The 22,716-nt window shown below is 49.3% G+C and overlaps 1 protein-coding gene across 2 annotated transcripts; it reads left to right on the top strand.

The window, feature by feature from the left end:
- The first annotated feature begins 149 nt into the window (after window positions 1-149).
- Traip (TRAF interacting protein) lies at window positions 150-20,868 on the top strand. 2 transcript variants are annotated; one of them, XM_052187321.1, is made up of 15 exons: window positions 152-367; window positions 5,174-5,231; window positions 5,714-5,797; window positions 8,026-8,065; window positions 8,633-8,760; window positions 10,418-10,512; window positions 10,985-11,098; window positions 11,728-11,815; window positions 12,524-12,613; window positions 13,025-13,113; window positions 17,921-18,076; window positions 19,468-19,516; window positions 19,858-20,007; window positions 20,095-20,145; window positions 20,333-20,868. In XM_052187321.1, exons 1-15 carry the CDS (start codon window positions 270-272, stop codon window positions 20,453-20,455), a joined length of 1,413 nt encoding a protein of 470 aa, XP_052043281.1. In that variant the 5' UTR covers window positions 152-269; the 3' UTR covers window positions 20,456-20,868. The 2 variants fall into 2 exon arrangements, with proteins under 2 accessions (XP_052043282.1, XP_052043281.1); XM_052187322.1 differs by lacking the exons at window positions 19,468-19,516; window positions 19,858-20,007; window positions 20,095-20,145; window positions 20,333-20,868 and adding an exon at window positions 18,635-19,445 and having other exon boundaries at window positions 150-367.
- Window positions 20,869-22,716: the final 1,848 nt, after the last annotated feature.

Below are 22,716 nucleotides of genomic sequence, written 5' to 3'. Positions count from 1 at the left end.
TGTTTTGTTTGGTAGACCCACTTTTCGGAGACTCCGAAGAGCTGAGTCCCAGGATTCCTCACGGCTAGCGGGCTGCGCCGCTCCAGCGCCCCGCCCCGAAGTTTGTCCAATCAGAGGGAAGCACTCAGGCAGGGTTTGTTATGACTTCCGGTTCGCTACCGGAAGCCGAGCGGTGGAGCGAAATTTGAAGGAGTCGGAACCCGGGCCGATTCGGCCACCAAACTGTGTTGCTGGCAGCTGGCTTTCTGGGCTGTTTGGGTCGAGCCATCATGCCTATCCGCGCTCTGTGCACTATCTGCTCCGACTTCTTCGATCACTCCCGTGACGTGGCTGCCATCCACTGCGGCCACACTTTTCATCTGCAATGGTGAGTGACGGCAGTGTAGGGCCCCGTGCGTGTACTCGAACCACTGAGACGCTATTGGGTATCAGGCCTAGAGACAAGCCATCCTCGGAACTAAGACAAGTGACGACGACATTAGAGGAGCCTCACGGAACCTTTCCAACCTGGGCCGAAGTGGGCCAGGTGGAAGTGATACCGGTCGCCCAGGGAAGGGTACGGTAGAAAGAGTTAGGCGCCGCTTTATTGCGCTGAGAAGTGTAACTTCAAAACTATTAGTCTGAGCGAAAATGAGCTTTTACTGCACTAACGAGCCATTTTATTTGAGAGTCAAAAAACAGACCAACAAGCTGGTAGATTTCTGGCAACCCTTAAGGGTCTTTTCGTTTGCTGGATGCTTTGGATTGTTTCTATCCAAAAACATCTTCGACGGTCAGACACTCCAGAAACCTGCCTTACCTTGGAATGTCAAGGAAGTAAGTGCCTTCCTTTCAAGGGGTCCTGATGCTCAATTGTCTTGTGAGTGACGAAAGAGGCCCTTTGCACCTGAGCAGGCTGGTTCAAAGTACCCAACAAAAGAGAAAATTAGGTAGAAGAGAGGTCCTTTTGGGAGATTGGGAGGTTTGTGAGGGGTAAAGGGGCCCACGAAGCAGGAAGTGGTGTGGACACTGCTGGGTGTCTCTTATTTTGCAGTGCTTTTGTTACAGTCTGGAGTGTTGCATATCTCAGTACAGGCTGGGAAGGAGGGAAGGTGTGGAGACAGGAGTTTTAAGGTCAGTCTCAGCTACATAGGTAAGATAAAAGTCATCCTGGACTTTCTGAGACCTTGTGTCAAAAAGACAAACGAAACCACATAATACAGTGTCATGTGGCCTGAGCCATTCTCAAGGAGCCATTGTGTAGTTAGGTTAGAAGTAACCCTACCACCAAAGGTGCTTTCCATCACCTGCTTTCTCCCTAAGGTTTCCCCTTGGACTTTCCTGTGTAATTACGTTTTAGGTCTGTGTCTTGAAAGCTTATTTGGCTTTAAAAATCTGGTATAATAATGCTTGTATTAAACTGAACCTTTTTAGCCTTCTTAAAATGTCACACTTACTGATGAAATCTATCGTATTCAGTATTTTCTATTTTGTTCCACCTGTTGCATTTTGTGTTTTTGTCTTTTTGTTTTTTTTTCAAGATAGAGTTTCCCTGTATAGCCCTGACTGTCCTGGAACTCACTCTGTAGACCAGGCTAGTCTCAAACTCAAGAGACCTGCTTGCCTCTGCCTCCCAAATTCTGGGATTAAAGGTGTGTGCCGTCACGCCTACACCTGGCTGATTTGTTTGTTTGTTTGTTTGTTTGTTTTCCGAGACAGGGTTTCTCTGTGTAGCCCTGGCTGTCCTGGAACTCACTCTGTAGACCAGGCTAGCCTCGAACTCAGAAATCCGCCTGCCTCTGCTTCCCAAGTGCTGGGATTACAGGCGTGCGCCACCACTGCCCGGCCTGGCTGATTTTTTTTAATCTTACTTTTTTTTTATTTTAAATTATGTATTCTATATGTATGTCTTTGAGTGACTGTGCATGTGAGTGCAGGTAACCTCAGAGGCCAGGGTTGTCTGAACCCCATGGGGCTGGAGCTACAGACAGTTGTGAGTCACCTGCTGTGGCTGCTAGAAACTGAACTTAGGACAGCTGGAGGAGCAGTACCAACACCTACTCAACCAGCGACCTGTCATCTCTCCAGCCTTTTCAAACAAACAAACAAACAGGCCTTGCCGTGTAGAGCTCAGGCTAACTGTGAAAGAGCAGTCTGTGCTCTTAACCACTGAGCCATCTCTCCAGCCCGTTTGTTTTTGTTTGGAAGCAGGGTCTTGCTGTAATATTGCCTAGTCTGGGATTCATAGCAGTCCTGCCTCAGCCTCCTGAGCACTGGGACTGCAGGCGAGAACCACTACTCCTGGCTTCCACCTGTGTACTCTGTCTCATGTACCCTTGGCTGGCTTTGAACTTGCTGTGTAGCCAGGGATGACCCTGAGACCCTGAGTTTCTTTTTTTTTCTTTTTTTTTTTTTTTTTTGGTTTTTTTCGAGATAGGGTTTCTCTGTATAGCCCTGGCTGTCCTGTCCTGGAACTCACTCGGTAGACCAGGCTGTCCTCGAACTCAGAAATCCACCTGCCTCTGCCTCCCAGAGTGCTGGGATTACAGGCGTGCGCCACCACCGCCCGGAGACCCTGAGTTTCTAATCGCCCTGTCTCTGTCTCTCAAGTGCTGGAAGTATAAGTATGTACCGTCCTGTTTGGTTTATATCATGCTAGGGATTGGATTTTGGGCTCTGCGTATTCTTGGCACTCTGTTCACTGAGTTACATTCCAAGGCCTTCCTGCCCTGAGTGTTCTTGAGGAAACTTTTTTTTGAGACAGGGTCTCACTATGCAGCTGACCATGAACGAGGAGAGTCACCTGCACTTGGAAATTAAAATCGTGTGCCACCACACCCAGCATGTTTTAACCATCAGTAGATGCTCAGTCCATGGCTTTGAGCAGTTGGCAGTGTGATAAAACCTTCAGTGTTGTTAGCTGAACTCTCCATCAGCTGGACAGAGCACATAACCAACCAGTCAAATACCAACTCTCCGTGATAGTGCCCCCAGACCCTGAGACCCTCCCCTCCACCTCCTGTCCCTGAGTTCCATATTCCAGGAATCCCGTAGAGGTGGCGTCTTGTATTCTTTGTCCTTTCGGGTCTGATGTAGTTCATATAGCATTATAACTTTAAAAGCATTCACCCATCTCATAGCATGTATCAGAATTTCATTTTTGTTGTGGCCAATATTTAATTGTATGTATGAAAATAACATATTTTGTTTATCCATTCGTTTGTTGATAGACAGTTATTTCCAGATTTGGACTGCTGTGAATGATGCTACTCTGAAACTGCCGCACAGATACCTGTCTGAGTCCCTGTTTTCAGTTCTTTAGGATGTATACCTGGGAGCTGAAAGACTGGGGCATATGGAGATTCTATATTTAGGTTTCATTCGGAACCGGCATACTATTTTCCACAACAGCTGCCGACTTCTCTCTCTGTCTCTGTCTGTTTCTCTCTCTCTCTCTCTCTCTCTCTCTCTCTCTCTCTCTCTCTCTCTCTCTCTGCCTGTGTGTCTCTAGTTCTCTCTCATATCTCTGGGTTGCACAAGCTGACTTTTAAACACCATTTTATTGTTTTTAGGGCTAGACATTATAATTGTAAACACAGACTGGTATATACTGATCCCATGCTCTACCCCTGAGCTTTATACACACACACACACACACACACACACACACACACGTTTTAGACACATTCTCTTTATGTAACCTAGGTTGGCCTTGAACTCATAATCTTGCCTCAGCCCCTCCTGCTGCACTTGCTGGAATTTCAGGCATACACCATAATGTTCCAGTATATACCACAATGCCCTCAACAATGCCCTGCAACAAAAAAATATGCCAATTCCAACTTTTTCACTTGTGTTCTAGACTGACCTTAAAATGTATGGCAATCGTCTTGTCTTGGTCTTGCAAATGCTGAGGTCACAGGCACGAGCCTACTGTCTTGGTTACTTTATTCTGTTGAAGTACTGTAGAAGAAACTACAGAAAGTACACGTGTTAAAAGTGCATAGCTCATAGGGTTGCCCCAAACTCAGCACCTCTGTGCAGCCAGAATTCAGATCTAGAAGCCTGATATAGGACTGGTTCAGCACTTGTCCCAAATGAATAAGGACTTGGGTTTGCTCTCCAGCCCTGCAGAAAAAGGAGGATAATGTCTGTAGTAGAAATCTCATGTGCCCTCCTGATTATTCTCACCAGCGCCCACATACGCATCAAGGTAACACTTTGCCTGTGTTTTTCTTTATACAGATGAGATCATACAGAATCTGGCTTTGTGCGTGTGCCTGGCTTCTTTTCATTATGTTTTAATGATTCATTGATAATATGCTTCTTAGTTAACTCATTCTCCTGTGCCTGATTAGCTTTACTTTTGTGGTTCGTGGTCTTTGAATATATTTGTGGGGTTTTTTTAATGTATTTATAGGAAAGATTTGGACATGCAAGATGGTTTTCTTTTTTATTTATTTTTATTTTTATTTTTATTTTTTTTTATTTTTTTATTTTTTTGGTTTTTTGAGACAGGGTTTCTCTGCATAGCCCTGGCTGTCCTGGAACTCACTCTGTAGACCAGGCTGGCCTCTAACTCAGAAACCCATCTGCTTCTGCCTCCCAAGTGCTGGGATTGAAGGCGTGCACCCCCACTTTAAAGGGTAGTTTGTCTCTTATTTCTAGGGTGAAGAAGGCTGTCCCACTCTCATCCCCAGTCTCTCTCAAGTCCAGGCTGGTTTGGAGCTTGTGATCCTCTTGCCTAGTAGAGGATTACAATTGGGTCCCACCACACCTGCAGGAAATTGTTTCAATTAACTTCTGATGCCGGTCCATACCAATAAATTATGTAAATCTGGCCATGTTCTGCTTTTCCTAGTACTTAAGAGTGTAGCCTCTGAAGTCCTAACCTGAAGTAGGGTGTTATCAGAGACTCCTAGCTTTGCCTGTCACCTATACTGTGCAGCGCATTTGCAAAGAACAGCCCTGAGCCAAGACTTCAAAGCCCAAACAACAGCACTACTCAGGCCTGCAGGACCATCTTGCCTGCAGTGGTAGCCTTTCATTGAAGGCAGGCAGGCATGCGTGTGTCAAAAGGAGCTAGTAACAGTGGTCATGTGACCTGTGCGCTGCAACCCCCCCCCCCCCCCCCCCCCCCCCCCCCCCCGCCATGCCAGGATTACTAGTCTTTTTTATTCTGTTTTCACTGTAGCCTAATCCAGTGGTTTGAGACAGCACCAAGTCGGACCTGCCCACAGTGTAGAATCCAGGTAAGGATGATGGAGTGGGGACATCTCAGCTGAAGACCTACCTCTCCTTTTCAGAAAGCAGCAATGGGGGAAACATCTCTGAAGTAGAAACACTCTGCCCTTTTGACCCTCTTGGTTTGAGGCCAGTTGATCCAAACATCTGTGAGTCACTGGGAGGCCTGCTTAGCCCACCCTGCCCCCACCCCCTCCGTGGCTGGGAGACAGACTTTCCCACCCAGGCTTCACTTGTGTATATTTGGCTGCCTCTAATGTTTAGCAAATGTCCCTGTACATAGACATGACTTCATCCACCAGCAGATCAGCAGTCCTGCTCTCTGTGTGTGTGGGAATGAAGAGGTCTTCTGACTCAAAAGGATGCATGTGGAAAGTTAGGTCTGTTTTCAGACCTGGAACATGAGACAGGCAGTAAACCATGCTCAGGCCTTCCTCCCCCTCACCTTTGGCCACACTTCACTGTTCTTCTGTCTTGTTTTCCTGTCCAGGTTGGCAAAAAGTCTATTATCAACAAGCTCTTCTTTGACCTTGCCCAGGAAGAGGAGAGTGTCTTGGATGCAGAATTCTTAAAGGTACACAGTATCTCCTCCTACTAAATCCCAAACCCTCTAGAAGTTTACCTTTCTACTTAGAAAAGGTGCCTAGGGTATGGGTGGAGCATGAGCAAGTGACCTCGAGACAGCCAGAGATAGCCAAGATGGAGGCTCACACTGTAAGAGGGGAGGGGCCAGTCGACTAGTGGCTCTCCCCGTGGACTGAAGGATATAATGTGCTTCTAAGACCCTGAGCCGAATGACCGACTTATGGTCTTCCTGGCCAGCCTACTTTCTCGCTGGCCAGTTAGTGACAGGCTAGGAAATCTTCCATTCTCACTAGTCAGGGAAGATGTGTGAATCCACTATTCCCTAACCTAGCTGGGCCTCAAAGTTGACTGGAGAACATGGTGTAATGACAGCTGCCGGGGCCTTTCCAGGCCTAGCAGGGGAGGACAAAGCCCCTGGACTCAGGATTTCTAACCAGGTGGAAGCCAGACCACAGGAGGTAACCAGGTTACCTTCCATACTTATCCCATTTCCTCTCCATTTCTAAAATTTGTTTCCTTTTTGTTTGAGGAAGCTGGCTTGGCAGAATGTCTTGATGAAATTGAGTTAGAGTTTGCCAGTGATTGCTGGACTGTAAGGGTTAATTGCTGAGAATCTGTCAGATTACAACTTGTTTGACCTTAACCCCCTGGGTGTTGTGATGTCCTTGAAACCTCTGCTTCAAGATGGTAGAGCTTTTGTGTTTGGAGCCAGCCTGTTCATTGTCATGGTAACTGCTCCCAGCTTTAAGAGGTGTCCTCCCTGGGATGGAGACAACAAAGGCAGCTTCCAATCTTTTCTTCAGCTTTCAAAGCCAAGGCTGTGCGACACAGAGGCCACATCTTGAATAGTTTGGAACAAGGACTTGGAAAGTATCCTGTTGAGGTGTGGAAGGAGCCAGGAGACCATGGGGCGTCTGATCTCTGCATGTTCTTATCTATCTACCAGTCCCATTCCCTGTTGTTTGGTCCATGGTCCCCAGCCCAGCTGCTAGGAATTGCTGCTCCAAAGTCCTGGGCCGAGAGGCTGGTAGTGGGGGCCTCACTATTGGCCATACATGAGATTCTGAGACTTCTGGTAATGTTTAAAGGGTGCTCTGGGGGAAAGTCTGCCCAGATTCCTTGCCTGAGCCTGGAAGTGCGTGTGCTGTAAAAACCTTTGTTTGCCTGACTGACAGCATCTGTCTTGCTCACAGGGACGTTGGGCTCTCTAGACTCCCACGTGGGAGCTGGATTGTTTTACCCCAGCCTTCAGAGTCATCCTGGAGCTTGGAGAGAGGTAGACTGAGGCAGACAGAGCCCAAGATGGAGAGAACTAGTAATGGTCCAGAGAGCTTGGCTGCCCCTGTCGTGTGTCCCTGGCGAGCGAGTGAGCGCAGCTAGTGCTCTGAGAGCGTGAGGATGTGGCAGGGCCAGGAGCTGTGGGCCGGACAGTGGGCCGAGCTCAGCTTCCGATGGCATTCATCTCCTACGTCTGTCTTACCTTTTAAAAAGACTCAGAAAGAGGCTGGAGAGATTGTTCAGTGTTTATGGGTGCTGGCTGCTCTAACAAATGACAGGGTTTGATACCTGGCACCTATGTGGCAGCTGACAACTGTCCATGATTCCAGTTTCAGGGAATCTGACACCTTCTTCTGGCCTCAGTGGGCAATGTGAATACACAGGGCACTGACATAAATGCAGGCAAAACACTGACACACATAAAATAAATAATATTAAAAGATTTATGTATTTTATGCATATGAGGCTGATTATGTATGGATGCCTGCACGCCGGAAGAGGGCATTGGCTCTCATTACAGATGGTTGTACGCATCCATGTGGTTTCAGGGAATTGAACTTGGAACCCCTGGAAGAGCAACTCATAATTGCTGAACCATCTCTTCTGCCTAAAAATAAATAAATCTTAAACAAAACAATATGTCCCATACCAGGCATGGTGACACATGCCTTTAATAGCAAGCAACACTATAGAGGCAGAAGCAGAGGCAGATAGATTTCTGAAAGTTCAAGGTCAGCTTGGTCCACTTAGTGAGTTCCAGGACAGCCTGAGCTACCTAGTGACACTTTTTTTTTTAAGTGCCTGTCTGTTGACTTGGCTTTAAAGTATATTGGGTTCATTCCAAAACCAGTTGTCTTCACTGACCCTGGACTCTGGGTAGCCTTATGGGAGGCTAGCTGTAATGTGTTCCTGTTGCTTAGTATGTGTATTGTCTTGCAGAATGAACTGGACAGTATCAAAGCCCAGCTTTCTCAGAAAGGTAAGTTAGCAAGAGTCAAGAGGCCCTGGGAAGTCTCTGGCTTGGGTATTAGAGGGAGGGAGCCTGAGAGGAAGGCCTCTGACCTCTGGCAAAGCCAGGGGCTCATCCTGCTTTGTGTGTCCCAGAGTCTTGCTAGCTTTTATAACTAGCCAAAAAGGAGAGAGGTGACTGAAGCTGCCTGCTAGGCCAGGCTGGCCTCTCTCCTCACTGCTTGGAACTTCGTCCTCAGGAGTAGTTTTGGGAGGGGTCCCATCTGATGAGTTAGTATCTTCTGGGCTTGCCACTGATGAATTTGACAGGCATTTACTTGAGTTCTGGGACTTTGAACTACCTAGACCCACAGGAGTGGGAGAACAGTAACATCTACCCGGATAGTTCAAGCGGAAGGAGGAGAGCCAGTCCCCTGATGCAAGCGCTAGCTTAGACTTCATGGAGCATGGCAGAGAGAAGCGGGCTGCCCAACTTTTCCACTGTGCCTTGTTCTCACCTGGCTTAGAGCTGCTTGCTGTGGAGGGGTTAAGGCTCTCATGGATCAGTGAGCCTTTGCCTTGCTCCCCTCTGCTCCAGACAGGGAGAAACGGGACAGCCAGGCCATTATCAACAGTCTACGGGACACATTGGAAGAACGTAATGCCACTGTGGAGTCCCTGCAGAACGCCTTAAACAAGGCAGAGATGCTGTGTTCCACCCTGAAAGTAAGTCCTCAGAGTCGGTGGGAGGTATGGCCACAGCTTTGGCTGATGTGGAACACAGTAATCTACCTGCCCCTGTCTCCCAAGTGCAGAGAGGGAAGGCATGCACCACCATGCCCAGCCCAGACTCACATTTCTGATCATATCTTCTATTTCTGCCTCAACCAGGGCCTTTGTTTATACAGTAGTAAAGTGAAGGCAAATCTTTTCTTCCCAAGGTCCTTCCATACCATTCCCCTCTAGCCCATAAGGAAAGGGCGGTCTGGCTGTGCTTGTGGATTTCGTATCAAGGTAACAAGGCCTTCCCAACATCTCACGGGGGCCTGCTCAGTGGAGACCTGAGTAGGCTGGGCCATGTTTCCAAAAGTGGCTCATACTCCACTGGTGAGGCCAGTCTGAAGAATCTTCCATTAGGGCTGCAGTCCTTGGCGGGGTGCTCTCTGGAGCCGGATCAAACAGCATCCTAGGGAGGAGCAAAGGCCTTTGAAGTCCGCTGTGCTGAGCTGACCGAGCAGATCAAAGCCTGGAGAGCAAGCAGGCCTAGACCCAGATGAATTTTGTATCAGCCTGGGTTCCTGAGCCTCTTGCTCTCCGAGGACCATGAGGCGATTGACCTGAACTCACGATTGATCTGAACTCACGATTGATATTCTAGCCTTGGAGGCAGGAGCAGCCTTGCTGGGTGCCATTTGAAAGGCATGGGAACCATCTTCGTGGACAGACAAGGCCCTAGGATATTCATTTTCTGTTCTGCTTGGAGGCTGAGCTGCATCACATGGCCTCGGCAGTGGGAGGGAACAAACTAGCACCAGGCTGCAGAGCGGTCTGGGTGTATCCCCGGTCAGACATGGAATGCCTCATGCTGAGGACAGGTCCTGGCTTGGCTCTCCCGTTCTGGCACTTCATGTCTCTGTGTCTGGGTGAGATAGGGTTGTGCTCTTGACTTCCTTCACTATATGCAAGCGTGTACCATGAGACGGAGCCCATAGAGCCTTGGCAGATCACAGTGGCCGGAGCACTAAGTCTATAGCAAGGCACATCTCCAGGCGAGGAAACAGCTGCCCTAAAACGTCTCTAGCAAAAGAGCAATAGGCCAAGTGAGAGCTGTAGTTCAAAGCCTGGGTTGGATTTTCAGCGTTCACCCACAGAGACAGACACATGCACACAGAGCCCACACGGAGACCAGATCAGCATGAGGGGCCTCAGGGGTTTTTTTCAAACCCTATTTTTTTTTTTTTTTTTTTTTTTTGGATTTGGTTTTTTTCAAGACAGGGTTTCTCTGTATAGCCCTGGCTGCCCTGGAACTCACTCTGTAGACCAGGCTGGCCTCAAACTTAGAAATCCACCTACCTCTGCCTCCCAGAGTGCTGGGATTACAGGCATGCGCCACCACCGCCCAGCACCTCAAGGGTTTTTATCTCCTGCTAATTATCAGCATCTTCAAAAGATAGGCAAGTATAGAGGTCCACTCCTAAAATCCCAGCACTTGGGAAGTGGAGGCAGGAAGATCAGGGGGTCATGGTTATCCTTGGCTACATAGTGAGTTCAAAGCCAACCTGGGGTGTATGAAACCCTGTCAAAAACCAAAACTAAACAAAAGATAGAGTGCAGACAAGTTTCCGTGGCGCTGAGAAGGTGTATGGGTGCGTTTGTTTCTCAGAAACAGATGAAGTTCATGGAGCAGCAGCAGGACGAGACCAAACAAGCCCGGGAGGAGGCCCACCAGCTCAAGAGAAAGATGAGAACCATGGAGCAGTGAGTCTCCAGCTGGCTTCTGTACTGTCCTTCCGCACCTTGGGCCCCGGGAGCAGGGGGTGCAGTTCTCAGGACTGCAGCTGAAAATGGGTTTAGATCACCTTTGACTCAGATTCCCAGGTGCCTATGGCCACAGATTTCCTTTCTTAGCCTCTCTGGGCCCCTTCCCTTTTTGTGAGTATTCTCGTTACACTTGTCCTGTTGCCTAGGATAGGTGGCTTGCTCTGCCTTTCCCCCCAGGAGCCTCTCTGTATGAAGTCCCTGACCTTGAAGTCCTCCGTCAGCACCTCTTTTTCCTCTGAAGCATCCCTGGAGCTGAGCTCATCTCTGCTGTGGAACCTTTCCTTGGGCACACCCACCTGCTAAAGCATCCTAGCAGCCCAGGCTGTTGCCATAGCAACAGCAGCAAAGGGAGGCAGACTAACCATCAGCCTCCAGATTTCAAATGTCGTGGGCCGGGAATGTTTTTCAGAATTGAGCTCCTACTCCAGAGCCAGCGGCCGGAGGTGGAGGAGATGATCCGAGACATGGGTGTGGGACAGTCGGCGGTGGAGCAGCTGGCAGTGTACTGTGTGTCCCTCAAGAAGTACGTAAGCCCAGTCATGCCTCTGCTGTCATCTTTTGGAGTACAGATACTGGGAAGGAGCAGGTTCTAGAACCATATTGCCATAAGGTGAACTCCAGCTCTTAGGCCACTTTTGAGGCCCCTCTGGCCTCCACTTTCCTGCATGGAGAGAGATTTGCCCTAGAATTGCTGAGAGAACAGAGTGTGGATTCAAAGTGTTGTTTCTAAGGAGCACATGCAGCTCTGAGCAGTGAGCTCCCTCATGAGATCTGGAGTCTTTCCCATCAGCACTGCTCCTGACCCGGCCTGACTTCCATAGCAAACTCACATATCCCTCATTACTAAGGTGGTGATGTGAAGCCAGAGAAAGGAGCTGCTTGCCTGAAAGGCACAGAGAATCCACCGCCTCCATTTGGGGTTGTAGGGAGCCCCCTAGTGAGCTTGCATGCCCGAGGCAGAGTTCCTGCAGGTGATAGAGCCCAGGTTTTGTTTCCCTCCTCATTACATATGCAGGACCTGCCGTGCAGGGAGGGTGAGGAGGAGCTAATTTGGTGAGGCCTTTGTTAGGTTGGTGCTATGGCTCAATCTTGGCACCGACTATGCCTCCAGGGTGTTCTGTTCTGTCTTCTCTCCTCGCGGCTGTTTTGCAGAGAGTATGAGAATCTGAAGGAAGCTCGGAAGGCTTCGGGGGAGCTGGCTGACAGGTTGAAGAAGGACTTGGCGTCCTCTAGGAGCAAGGTGACTGAATGGGCACAAAAGGAAAGAGGGAGCACAAAAGGAAAGAGGGAGCCGGGTCTCCTGAGCTAGGCCATCCACCTCACTGGTTCAGAGAACAATGTCTTCAGACACTGGGTATAGCCTTTACTCTGCACTGTCGCTGACTCTGTGGCTTGTCACTTGGGAGACCAATTCATGAAGGGATGTCCCCAGCGCACACTCACAGCACCTTTTGCTCTTGATTCCTAGATGCATCTTAGCTGGCTTGGAGACGACAGCCTCCAGTGTGGTAGCTCCAGAGGCTGGCTTTGTGTCCCATCCCAGATTGAGGGTTCTTGGGCTAGCTGCTTTGGCTGCGTTATGTAGAGAGAAGCGCTTGCTTCCAAGCAGCCCTAGATCTTTATGCTTAATTGAGGTCTGGGGTCTCCCCCGTGCCTCCAGTTGTGTTTTTAGACTATCCCAACCACACTGGGTAGCAGCAGGTAGGGGTGGGACATGTGGCACCACTAGCTTGTCTATTTTTTTATTTTTAAAGATTTATTTATTTATTATATATAAGAATGCTGTAGCTGTCTTCAGACACACCAGAAGAGGGCGTCAGATCTCATTGCGGATGGTTGTGAGCCACCAGGCAGTTGCTGGGATTTGAACTCAGGACCTCTGGAAGAGCAGTCAGTTCTCTTAACAGCTGAGCCATCTCTCCAGCCCCTGGCTTGTCCTTTCTTACAGTTGAAGGCTGTCAACACTGAGCTGGATCAGGCCAAGTTAGAACTGAGGTCAGCGCAGAAGGACTTACAGAGTGCTGACAAGGAGATCACGGTGAGGCACCCTGGCCTGTGAGAAGTGAGGGGACCTGAGGGGTTCTTATGTGCCTCTAACAGTAGGGCTGGACTGGTTCTGCCTGGAAACCTGGGTTGCAGTCAGTGGTGGTTCTGGGCTCTCTGGACCCTCCTGGGTTGAGTGGTGGGTCAGCATATGCACCCTCACCCTAGTCTGGCCTTGAGCCTGTATCTCCTCAGCAGAGGGCCAAGGGCACTGTGGGTCATCCTCTGTCATCTGCTCAGTTCTTACCTCCAAGGCCCCTAATGGCCAAATCAAGGACTCCACGAAGAGGAGTTCCCAGGCCTGGGGTTGGTGGTCAGTCCTCGCTCTGTCCACTGTACTCTTCACACAGGCGTTTGTCCTCAGTGCCTCAGCCTTTCTCCCATGTTCTTGCTCTCTTTTCTCCAGAGCCTAAGAAAGAAGCTAATGATCCTGCAGGAAACCTTGAGCCTGCCTCCAGTGACCAACGAGACTGTCAGCCGCCTGGTTTTTGAGAGGTTTGTGCCCTTCAGGGGTGATTCGGGTGTCACAAGCTGAGAGAGCCTGCGCTCCTGGCTTTGGTGGGATACATGCGTTTGTGGGCCTTCTGGCCAGAGAGCCAGCCAGGCCCTAACTGGAAAGCAGCTTCGAGAGAACTTGGGATCTGACATGGAAAGGCAGGGAAAGCCTTTGAGTGATCTGAGAACAGGGCAGGGGCGATGGTGGTCTTGGGGTATTCTGGAGTCTGCCCCCATCTCTGAAACATACTGGAAAGTGCTCACTCTAAAATAATCCCCTCTCAGCCTGGTGGTGTTGGTGCACATCTTTAATCCAGCATTCAGGAGGCAGAGGCAGGAAGATAAAACTATGAGTTCCAGACCAGCCTGGTCTACAGAGCCGAGTTTCCAGGCAGCCAAAGTTCAAAATAAATAATCCCCTTCCATTCAGGAGTGTGTGCTTTAAGGCTGCCAGCAGAGGGAGCCAAAAGACCCAGGGATTGGTGTCCCTGCTAGGAACAAGCTTTCCTGACTGTTTTTCACAGAAATGGGCTGCCTCTAGGCTGTCTTCTCCCTGCTAGAGGACCCCAGCAAGGGAGCCAAATTAAAAATTCCTGTCAACAACCCAGAGGGTTTTTTGATTGTTGTTTGTTTTTTGAGACAGGGTTTCTCTGTATAGCCTTGGCTATTCTGGAACTCACTCTGTAGACCACGCTGGCCTCGAACTCGGAAATCCACCTGCCTCTGCCTCCCAAGTGTTGGGATTAAAGGCATGTGCCACCACTGCCTGACAACAACCCAGTATTTTACTTAAGTCACTTTTCAACATATTTTGGCAAATCAATATGCCCTTTCTTTCTGCTGGTGCAAATTTACCCACTCAGTGCCTTCCTTCCAACGCTACTGTGGATACTGTACCCCCTGACTCTCCATATTGCGGATCCTCAATACTCAATACGGCCAGCCATAAGAAAACATTCTGCTTTTTCCACACTGAAGACTGTTGTGCTGGCCAGCTTCCTCAGCCAGATAGCATATTGTCACATTGTGTGTGTGTGTGTGTGTGTGTGTGTAAGAGTGTATGTGTATGTATTATATATACATATGCATGTCTGCATGAATGAGTGTGGTTGTGCGTGTCACAGTATAGAGGTCAGAGCATAACTTTGCGGAGTCATTTATCTCCTTTTATTTCCACATAGGCTGGAGGGATCTAACAGAAGTTGCCAGGCTTGTGCAGAAGCACCCTCACTCTCTGAGCCACCTTGCCACCTCTTTTTTTTTACCTTAGCATCTCTCTGTAGAGCCAAAACTACCCGCCTGTTGTAGTTTATGATGGCCTGGGAACTGTGGGACTGTGGTGGGCACATAGTCTGTCATGCGGTCCAGCACTGGGTTGATTTTGACAACTCAGGAGGCTCTGTCCCTGATTCTTCCCACCACGCCCAGCCATCGGCCATTCCTTCTCTGAAGTCCCATGAAACATGAGGGCCTTGTCAAGAGATTGCACAGGTATAGTGCATTCCCTTAGGAAAACAACAATCTCAGAAATTGTATACTGTAGAGAAAACCTTAGAGCCCAAGCTGCCTCAGGCTGGGGACAGAGAATCATTCTCTGGAATACCCACAGTTCCCTGGTGGTGCTCCCTCTAGCTTCCGTTTAATAAGCCTCGGGCTCCTTTCACACAGCTGTCCTCTGTGCTTGGCTTTTATAGTGAGGAAAACAAAAGCACACAGGACACCTCTAGGTTCCCAGGGACTTTGCATACCAGCTTTTGCTAATTTCCTTTATTCCCCAGGCTTCTCTGGACCCATGCTCCTGTATTAGGTATGGCTGCCAGCTGCAGCCTTGTTTTTTGTAGGTAGCATGATTAGGCCCAGAGTCCTCCGGGTAAGCACCATATTATAGAATAATCTGGTCTGGAATGCCCAAGTGGGAATGAGCCTTCTGAGTGATCAGTAAGCTTTATGCCGGGGCTACATCTTATCTTGGCACTGGGAGTACAGTTCTGGTCTATCAAATCAGGAGGGCATTGCATTAGCCAAACCCAAAGTCCTAAGCCGGCTGGGCTGCCCATCGAGGTATGTGCAGGATGACGGATTCCCTGTTTTCGCCAGTATCTTTCTAGGCACGAAAACTTGGGTAATAGGACCGTTGCATTTAGTGTTAGCCCTTTTAACTTGGCATAGTCTATTCTGAATTCCAGGTTCTCCCTCCTGATCTCAGAAACAGGCTGCTGGCTCCAGGGTTGGGATATTTCCAGTTTTCTCTGATTTACAAGTACCTCTGTCTTTCTCCTTTGAGAACTGACTTGCTGTGTGGTTTGGTGAGAATCTTAAACTTTCCTAAGATATATAAGATGTGTGGTCACATTCATGAAGCCACCATTAAGTCTGAAGGAAGAGAAATCCAGGCAGAGATGATAGCAAGTTCACAGTCCCTGGGACATTGCTAAGGTGGACTTGGAGGAGAGAGGTGGGTGCGGGTGGGCCAGATCTCTGCCAGCCTTTATATGTCAGCCTAGCAGGCAGATTTCATCCTGAGAACAGTGGAAACTGTTGGAAGATAGTTCTGGGCCCTGCTTCATGTCCCTCATTTCATCCCATTGCCTACCGATTGATTGCTTGAGCTGTTTTTAGAGCTGCTTCATGCCCACCAGCCTGGCTTCTGTGTGAGGCTCACACTCCCCTGACCACACTCAGTATCTGGTGGAAGGGTCTGGGTGTTGCTGGTGATGCCTATGCCTCGTTTGTTGTGGTGGGATTACCCTTTGCTGCTTTACATGTATGTCTGCACACCAGAAGAAGGCATCAGATCAGCCGCCATGTGGGTGCTAGGAATTGAACTCGGCCTCTGGAAGAGCAGGCAGTGCTCCTAACCACTGAGCCATCTCTCCAGCCATCACTTTATTTTATTATTTTATCTTTTTGAGGCAGGGTCTTATATAGCCCAGGCTGGTTCAAACTCGATATGTATCTGAATGTGATCTTGAGCGTCCCATCTTTCTGGCTCTACATCCTGAGTGCTAGGATTGCAGTCCTGTTCAGTGTGCAGAGGTGGGCTTGAACCAGAGCCTCGTGCCTGCTAGACTGGCACTGTACTACCTGAGCCACACCCTCAGCCATGCTTCTGTTATTTCAGGGCAGCTTCAGGGACCCTTGCCCTTTGCTTCCCTCAATTTTGCAAAGCCGCACTGTAGCCCTTGCCCACCGGGGCAGGCAGCTTCCATGGGCCCTGAGGGCTCCTATTCTGGTGAGGTCTGGAGAGACCTTCATTTTAGGGCAGGACTGATAGGAGCTGAGTTTGTGCAGGATGTGCTGACAGCTGCTGCACAGGTAACACATCTGCCTAGGGCTTTGGCTCTGGCTTAGAAAGGAAGGCTTTAAGTGCCTTGCCTCATTTCCTGGGGCCGCTGACATGAAGCTATGTAAATTGGCCATAGGTAAGTGTCGCAGAGGTGACGGAACTCTTAGTGCCTCAAGCCTGTTCTGTAGTGAAGGAAGTACCACAGAACCCTAGGCATATGGAGGAGAGGGCACCAAGTCATACTCGGACAGCATATGTAGTTTTCTCTTCTGAGACAGGGTCTCTCAGGCTGTCGTGGAACTCACTGTATAGATCAGGCTGGCCTCAAATTCACAAAGATCCGCCCGCATCAGCCTGGATTCAGAGGTGTGTGCAGTGATGTGTTTATATTCTCTTTTAGGCAGTCTTGATATGTAGTGTAGGCTGCCCTCAAACTGGCTTTGAACTCAGGATCTTCTTGCCTGAGATTATAGGTGTGTGACATTAAATTGACCATATGAGTATTTTTCTATTACCTAAGTTTCTTTCTCTCCTTTTTTAAATTAATTATTTTATGTATATGAGTACACTGTAGATGCTTCAGAAGACCCCATTACAGATGGTTGTGAGCTATCATGTGGTTGCTGGGAATTGAACTCAGGACCTCTGGAAGAGCAGGCAGTACTCAGTCCCACTAAAGTTAATGTTCTTGAGAACACTATATAGTGTCTTCATCATCATCAGCTCCTGAAGTACCAGCCACCAGCACACCATGTGCCGTGATAAGTAACAGCATCTTCCCGTCTACATCACTCTGCGGTAACATCTGAATGGCTTACACTGAGTTCAGAGAAAGTATGTGTGGTCGAAGGGAAATATCCTGTTCCATTCCTTTGGTTTAAGAAATTTCCCATTGTTATTTATTTTAAGCGTGTGCGCATGTCTTACACATGTCTGCTTGTACAAGTCAGTTCTTAGCCATTATGTGGGTACTGGGGATCGAACGCAGGTTATCGGTCTTTACCCGGTGAGCTACCTCACCAGCCCCTTTTTTAATTTGGTTTTGATTTTGTTTACTTTCTTTTTCCAGATTTTCAATAGTCACATGGCTATGCAAAAGCTGAAGCCACTTAGCTTATTCTTAGAGATTAGGACTACCTCTGGGGTGACTGTAAGTCAGGGGTGGGCATTAGGAGCCCCTGGAGCTAGACTGTCTCCTTCCTCCTCTTTCTCCTCTTCTTCTATATCTTCTTTTTAACATGTGTGTGTGTGTGAGTGTGCACGCGTGTGTGCGTGTCTGTCAGTTTAGGTGCGTGTGTACCACAGGGGACAAATGGAAGGATTCATTTTTCTCCTTCCACCATGTGGGTTCCAAGGATTGCACTCAGGATTTTAGGTTTGAGAACAATTGTCTTACCACTCCACTGGTAAGAGCCAACTTCACTGGGCCAAGCTGAGTCGCCTCTGATACCTATGGAGCTGTGATCTCCCTGAGTCATCACTGCAGTCCCAAATAATGAGATTTTCTTTCTCTGCCTTCAGCCCAGCCCCTGTGGAGATGCTGAACCCAAGGCTTCACCGGCCACTCTTAAGTGATGAGATTGATCTCAATGCTACCTTTAATATAAATACCCCTCCATCCCAGACCTCCAGCTCCCAGCATTGCCACCCCAAGAAGCTCTGCCTGGAGAGGGCACGGTGAGTATTAGTCCCTGGAGGTCCCTATAACCTAGAAGGCCATAGCAAAGTCACCTGTGCCTCCTGCCCTGATGGCTCTGAGTGGCTGGTGCAGCGCTTAGGTTCAGGTGCAGCTCTGATCCCATCCCCACCCTCCCCTTGGCTTAGGGACTCACTCTGAGTCCTGCTTTAACCCTCATCAGCCTCAAGGCAATGTGTTGGGATATGAGTCTCAGAGTCTCAGTAGGGGAAGTCTGGACTGGTGGTGAGACGGATATCCTTTTTTTTTGGGGGGGGGGATTTGGTTTTTTCGAGACAGGGTTTCTCTGTGTAGCCCTGGCTGTCCTGGAACTCACTCTGAAGACCAGGCTGGCCTTGAACTCAGAGATCCACCTGCCTCTGCCTCCCAGAGTGCTGGGATTACAGGCGTGCGCCACCACCGCCCGGTGAGACAGATATCCTAATACTCTGAATGCCTGCCCACCAGAGTCCTGGTGTGGGGCTCTGAACTTTTCCCATGTGCTTCTGAGGTGCCTGCTTAACCTTGTCAAATTATGATCCCATAACCCTCCCACCCAGTGACACATCCCATTTAGGCAGACAGGAGGACCTCTGTGGAGCTGGGAGGTGGACCTGCTCTAGACGTGCTGTGGAACAAAGAGGGGAAGCCATCTCCTTGGCCAGGCCCACAATTGTGCCCCTTCATGCACATGGGTCTGGGCTGTTCCAGTAAGGGAGTTCTTTTTACATTTTTAAAAATTTCATTCATCTGTTTTTGGGGGGGATGCATATGGCAATCAGAGGGCTATTTGTAGGGCTTGGTTCTCTCCTGCCACCATGTGGGGATAAAGGATCACAGTCAGGCTGACAGGCTTGGCAGCAAAGTTTTATCTGCTGAGCCATCTCTCTGGTCCTAACAAAAACTTAGTGTGAGACTTTGGATGGAAGAGAAAGAAACTGTTATGTCAGGCTATGACAGAGAGAAACCCAAGGGCACAGCAGCTGGGCACAACCCCCATGCTGCACACAGCTGGCCTGGTTGCACTAAGAAGCCCAAGTCACGCGGCTGCAGCAGAGAGCTACAGGGTCTTCTCCATCCTCCACCCCCTCTTCAGCTGCGATCGAGGCTCTGAATACTCATCCTCTGGGCATAGGAAGTTGCTGGGCTCCCTAGAACATGGTGAGGAGCCCAAGAACTTGGGGAATACTGAAATGAGAGCCCAGACTGAGACATGGTCCTGTCTCCCTGACCCTGGAGCTAGTCTTTCCAGACTGTACTCAGGGAGGGACCGCTGAGGTACCTGCCTAGAGCAGAGCTATGATGGCATCCTGCCATGCAGAGGCTCCTCTAGAGGGCGTGTGCCAAGTCCACCCACCATCTTTCTTACTTGTCTTCACATTCCTCCTCACAGCTCTCCCAAGCAGGATGTTCTCAAGAAGGTACCCAAAGTCTACAAGCCGGTAGGTTGTCGGTTCCTCAAAAGCATGCAAGCATCCCACCCAGCCCTTGCCAGAACTGACATGAAAACCTATCCCTCTAAACTGGGGGTTCATACCTGTAATCCAGCATCCAGGAAGCTAAGGCAGGAGGAGAGCCCTGCGTAGTAAGTTCCAGGGCATCCCGGGCTTGAGAGTGCAGACTATGTTCAGGCCCCCCGGGCCCAGGACTGACTCTGCAGAGCTGTCCTTGGGCCCTGACTCATCGTCCCCTGCCTCCAGTCCTTTCGCCATCACCACCCCGTGTCCTGTGCTGCTGTCCAACTTGTGGGGTTATGAGTCTGACTCTGGTATTACTCCAATAGGAGTCCCAGCTCTCACTGGGGGGCCAGCGATGTATAGGAGAGCCAGATGAGGAGCTGGCAGGTGCCTTCCCTCTCTTCATCCGGAATGCTGTCTGTCGTCAGAAACGGCCCAACAGGACCACAGCAGAATCCCATTGCAGCACAGATGTGGTGCGTCTGGTGGCCAGCCTTTAGGGTGGGGCAAGATAGTCAGCTCCCTATCCATTACTCTAACCCACTAATCTCTTCCTCTCCTAGGTAAGAATAGGCTTCGATGGGCTTGGAGGACGAACAAAATTCATTCAGCCTGTATCCTTTATGGCCATGGCCTGAGCTGACCTTAAGGGCATACAGCATGCCCTGACCTGGATCCCCAAGTCCCTTACTCCCGGAGCCTGCAGCCTGAGATGGGCCCCTGCACCTTGCTCAGTGTATCTGCCCTTCCTGACCCAGGGTCAGTCCGCTCTGTATGCTTTTCCCTTGACCTTGCTTCCAGAGGGACACAGCCATTACCCGACCGGTGCCCATAAAGCCCAAAGCCAAGAGTAAACAGAAAGGGAGAATAAAGACTGTGAATTCTGCCTCCCAGCCCAAGCTGGATACCTTCTTATGTCAGTGAACAGTGACCAGAGTTACGTCTGCAATTAGTAGGCCAAGCCCTGGCCAGCCGGAAGTGTTTTGGAAGATGGCTCCTCTTGGACCAGTCCAAGAGAGATGCCCAGAAAACATGCTGCACCCTGAACCACACTAGGAAGCCACATGACCAGTTTACCGTTCCTATCAGCAGGGCCTGCTTCCAGTTGCAGAGCTTTGCTTAGAGCTACAACCAGGTGTGGCTGGGCTCCTTCTGTTTTTATAGAACAGGGTCATGTTGACTCTTAAGTGGATGGAAGTGCTGGAGGATTCCTAAGCAGGCTAGTTTGAACTTCTGCCTGCCTCTAGCTCATTGCTTGAAATTACAGGAGTAAAGGGGTGATAGGGAAGGATGGGGAAGGTTTCTGTGTTAAATAAAAAAGTATCTTTTCTTCTAGACTCTGGCTGTATAAATTTGTATCAAAACCTTAGAAAGTTTCTAGGCTTAGACTGAGTAGTTTTATCCCCAGACCTGGCGTGGCTCTCTCTCAGGGCACTGGAAGACCAGCAAGAATGGCATCCCTCAGTCTAAACTAAACAAGGGAGTGGGTGAGCCCAGTGAATTCCAGCAAGCACAACAGATAACCACTGACCAACCGTAGCCCCCAGGCTTGGGTTCAGGACTTCTAGAGAATTTCCCAAGTGGCCGCTCACCTGGGTAAGACGGCCTAAGCAGCTCTCGCGCTACTCTCGCCCGTTATTGGACATTCAACCACTTGTGAGTAAGTGGAGAGGAGCCTGAGGCTATCTGGATGGAGGAGACAGCCTCGGTTGTATATGATGCTTCGCTCTGATTGGCAAGGCACACGATGTAGTCACATGGGAGGGCCTCTCAGTGAGGTCTACATTAGATCGGCCTGCGGGCATGTCTGTGGAGGGTTATCTTGATCGTGCCTACTCTTAAGTTGGCACCATTCCTTCCCCAGGTGCAGGATCCTGAGCTGTATAAAGAGCAAAGTGAGGCGAGCACAAGAGCGCATGCACTCCGTCTGCTCCGTGTGACCCACCGCTGGCTCCACCCTCGGCCTGGGCTTCCCTGCAATGAGCCTGGAGCCTGAAGCTACAATAGAAACTCTCCCCTAAGTTGCTCTGGCCGAGTCTGTTACCACTGCAGCAGGAGGAACTTAGACAGCTCTGGGTGTGGAACCCAGTTGAGGATGGCAGGAGCCAGAGGTTTAGTGAGGGGAGTTGCACCCTCTGGTTGAAAACAGAGTCTGGCTGTAGCACGCGCAGAGTGGTCTTAGGTGAATTATCCTCGGTATTATCTGTACAGTGAGGTGACAGCACTGACCACCAGTCAGGGGACTCTGTATGTCAGGCTGTAGGTGAGGAACTCAAGACACGCAAAGGATACAAGCAAGGTAGAGTGCATAGAACAGGTGAACCTGTAGAGGCAAATACAAGGGTGGCTAGGAGTGGGGACTGGAGTTACTGCCTACTGCTGACAGTTTCTGTGATAAAAAGGGATCTAGAAATATGGTTACCCCTTCCTCATGATAAAAGTATGACCTATGGGCTAGAGAGATGGCTCAGCAGTTAAGAGTACTGACTGCTCTTTCAAAGGTCCTGAGTTCAATTCCCAGCAATCACATGGTGGCTCACAACCATCAGTAATGGGATCTGATGCCCTCTTCTGGTGTGTCTGAAGACAGCTACAGTGTACTTAATTATAATAATAAATAAATCTTTGGGCTGGAGCGAGCAGGCTTGACTGGAGGGAGCATAGGTCCTAAATTCAATTCCCAGTGACCACATGAAGGCTCATAACCATCTGTAGAACTATAGTGTACTCATATACATAAAATAAATAAATAAATCTTTTTTTAAAAAAGTAAGTAACTTGTTATAAAAAGAGCAAGACTCACATGGCAAGCCTGGGTCCAAACCCCAACATCAAGCCATGTATAGTAGTACATATTAGCATAGAGGTAGAAGTTATTGTCAATTACACAGTGAGTTCCAGGTCAGCCTGGATTACATGAGATTCCCTCCCTAAAACAAAAACAAGCAACAGAACTTTAAAAAGCATGGCCAAGTATGCAGCTCGGTTGGTAGAGTCCTTACCTTCCAGTATCCCAGTCTGAGTGTGGCGGTGCATGCCTGTTTAGGAAATAAAGGCTAAAGGATTAGATAATGGTCAAGGACAACTGTGACTATAAAGAGACAACCTGGACCATGTGACACCTTTTCCCCAAAAAAACAAAAATAGGGACTGGAGAGATGGCTCAGTCGTTAAGATCACTTGTC

This window comes from Apodemus sylvaticus, chromosome 7 (assembly GCF_947179515.1).
Source record: "Apodemus sylvaticus chromosome 7, mApoSyl1.1, whole genome shotgun sequence".
Taxonomy (NCBI): Eukaryota; Metazoa; Chordata; class Mammalia; order Rodentia; family Muridae; genus Apodemus; species Apodemus sylvaticus.
Note: the sequence above shows the minus strand (reverse complement) of the source record. Positions and strands in the feature narration are given on the sequence as shown.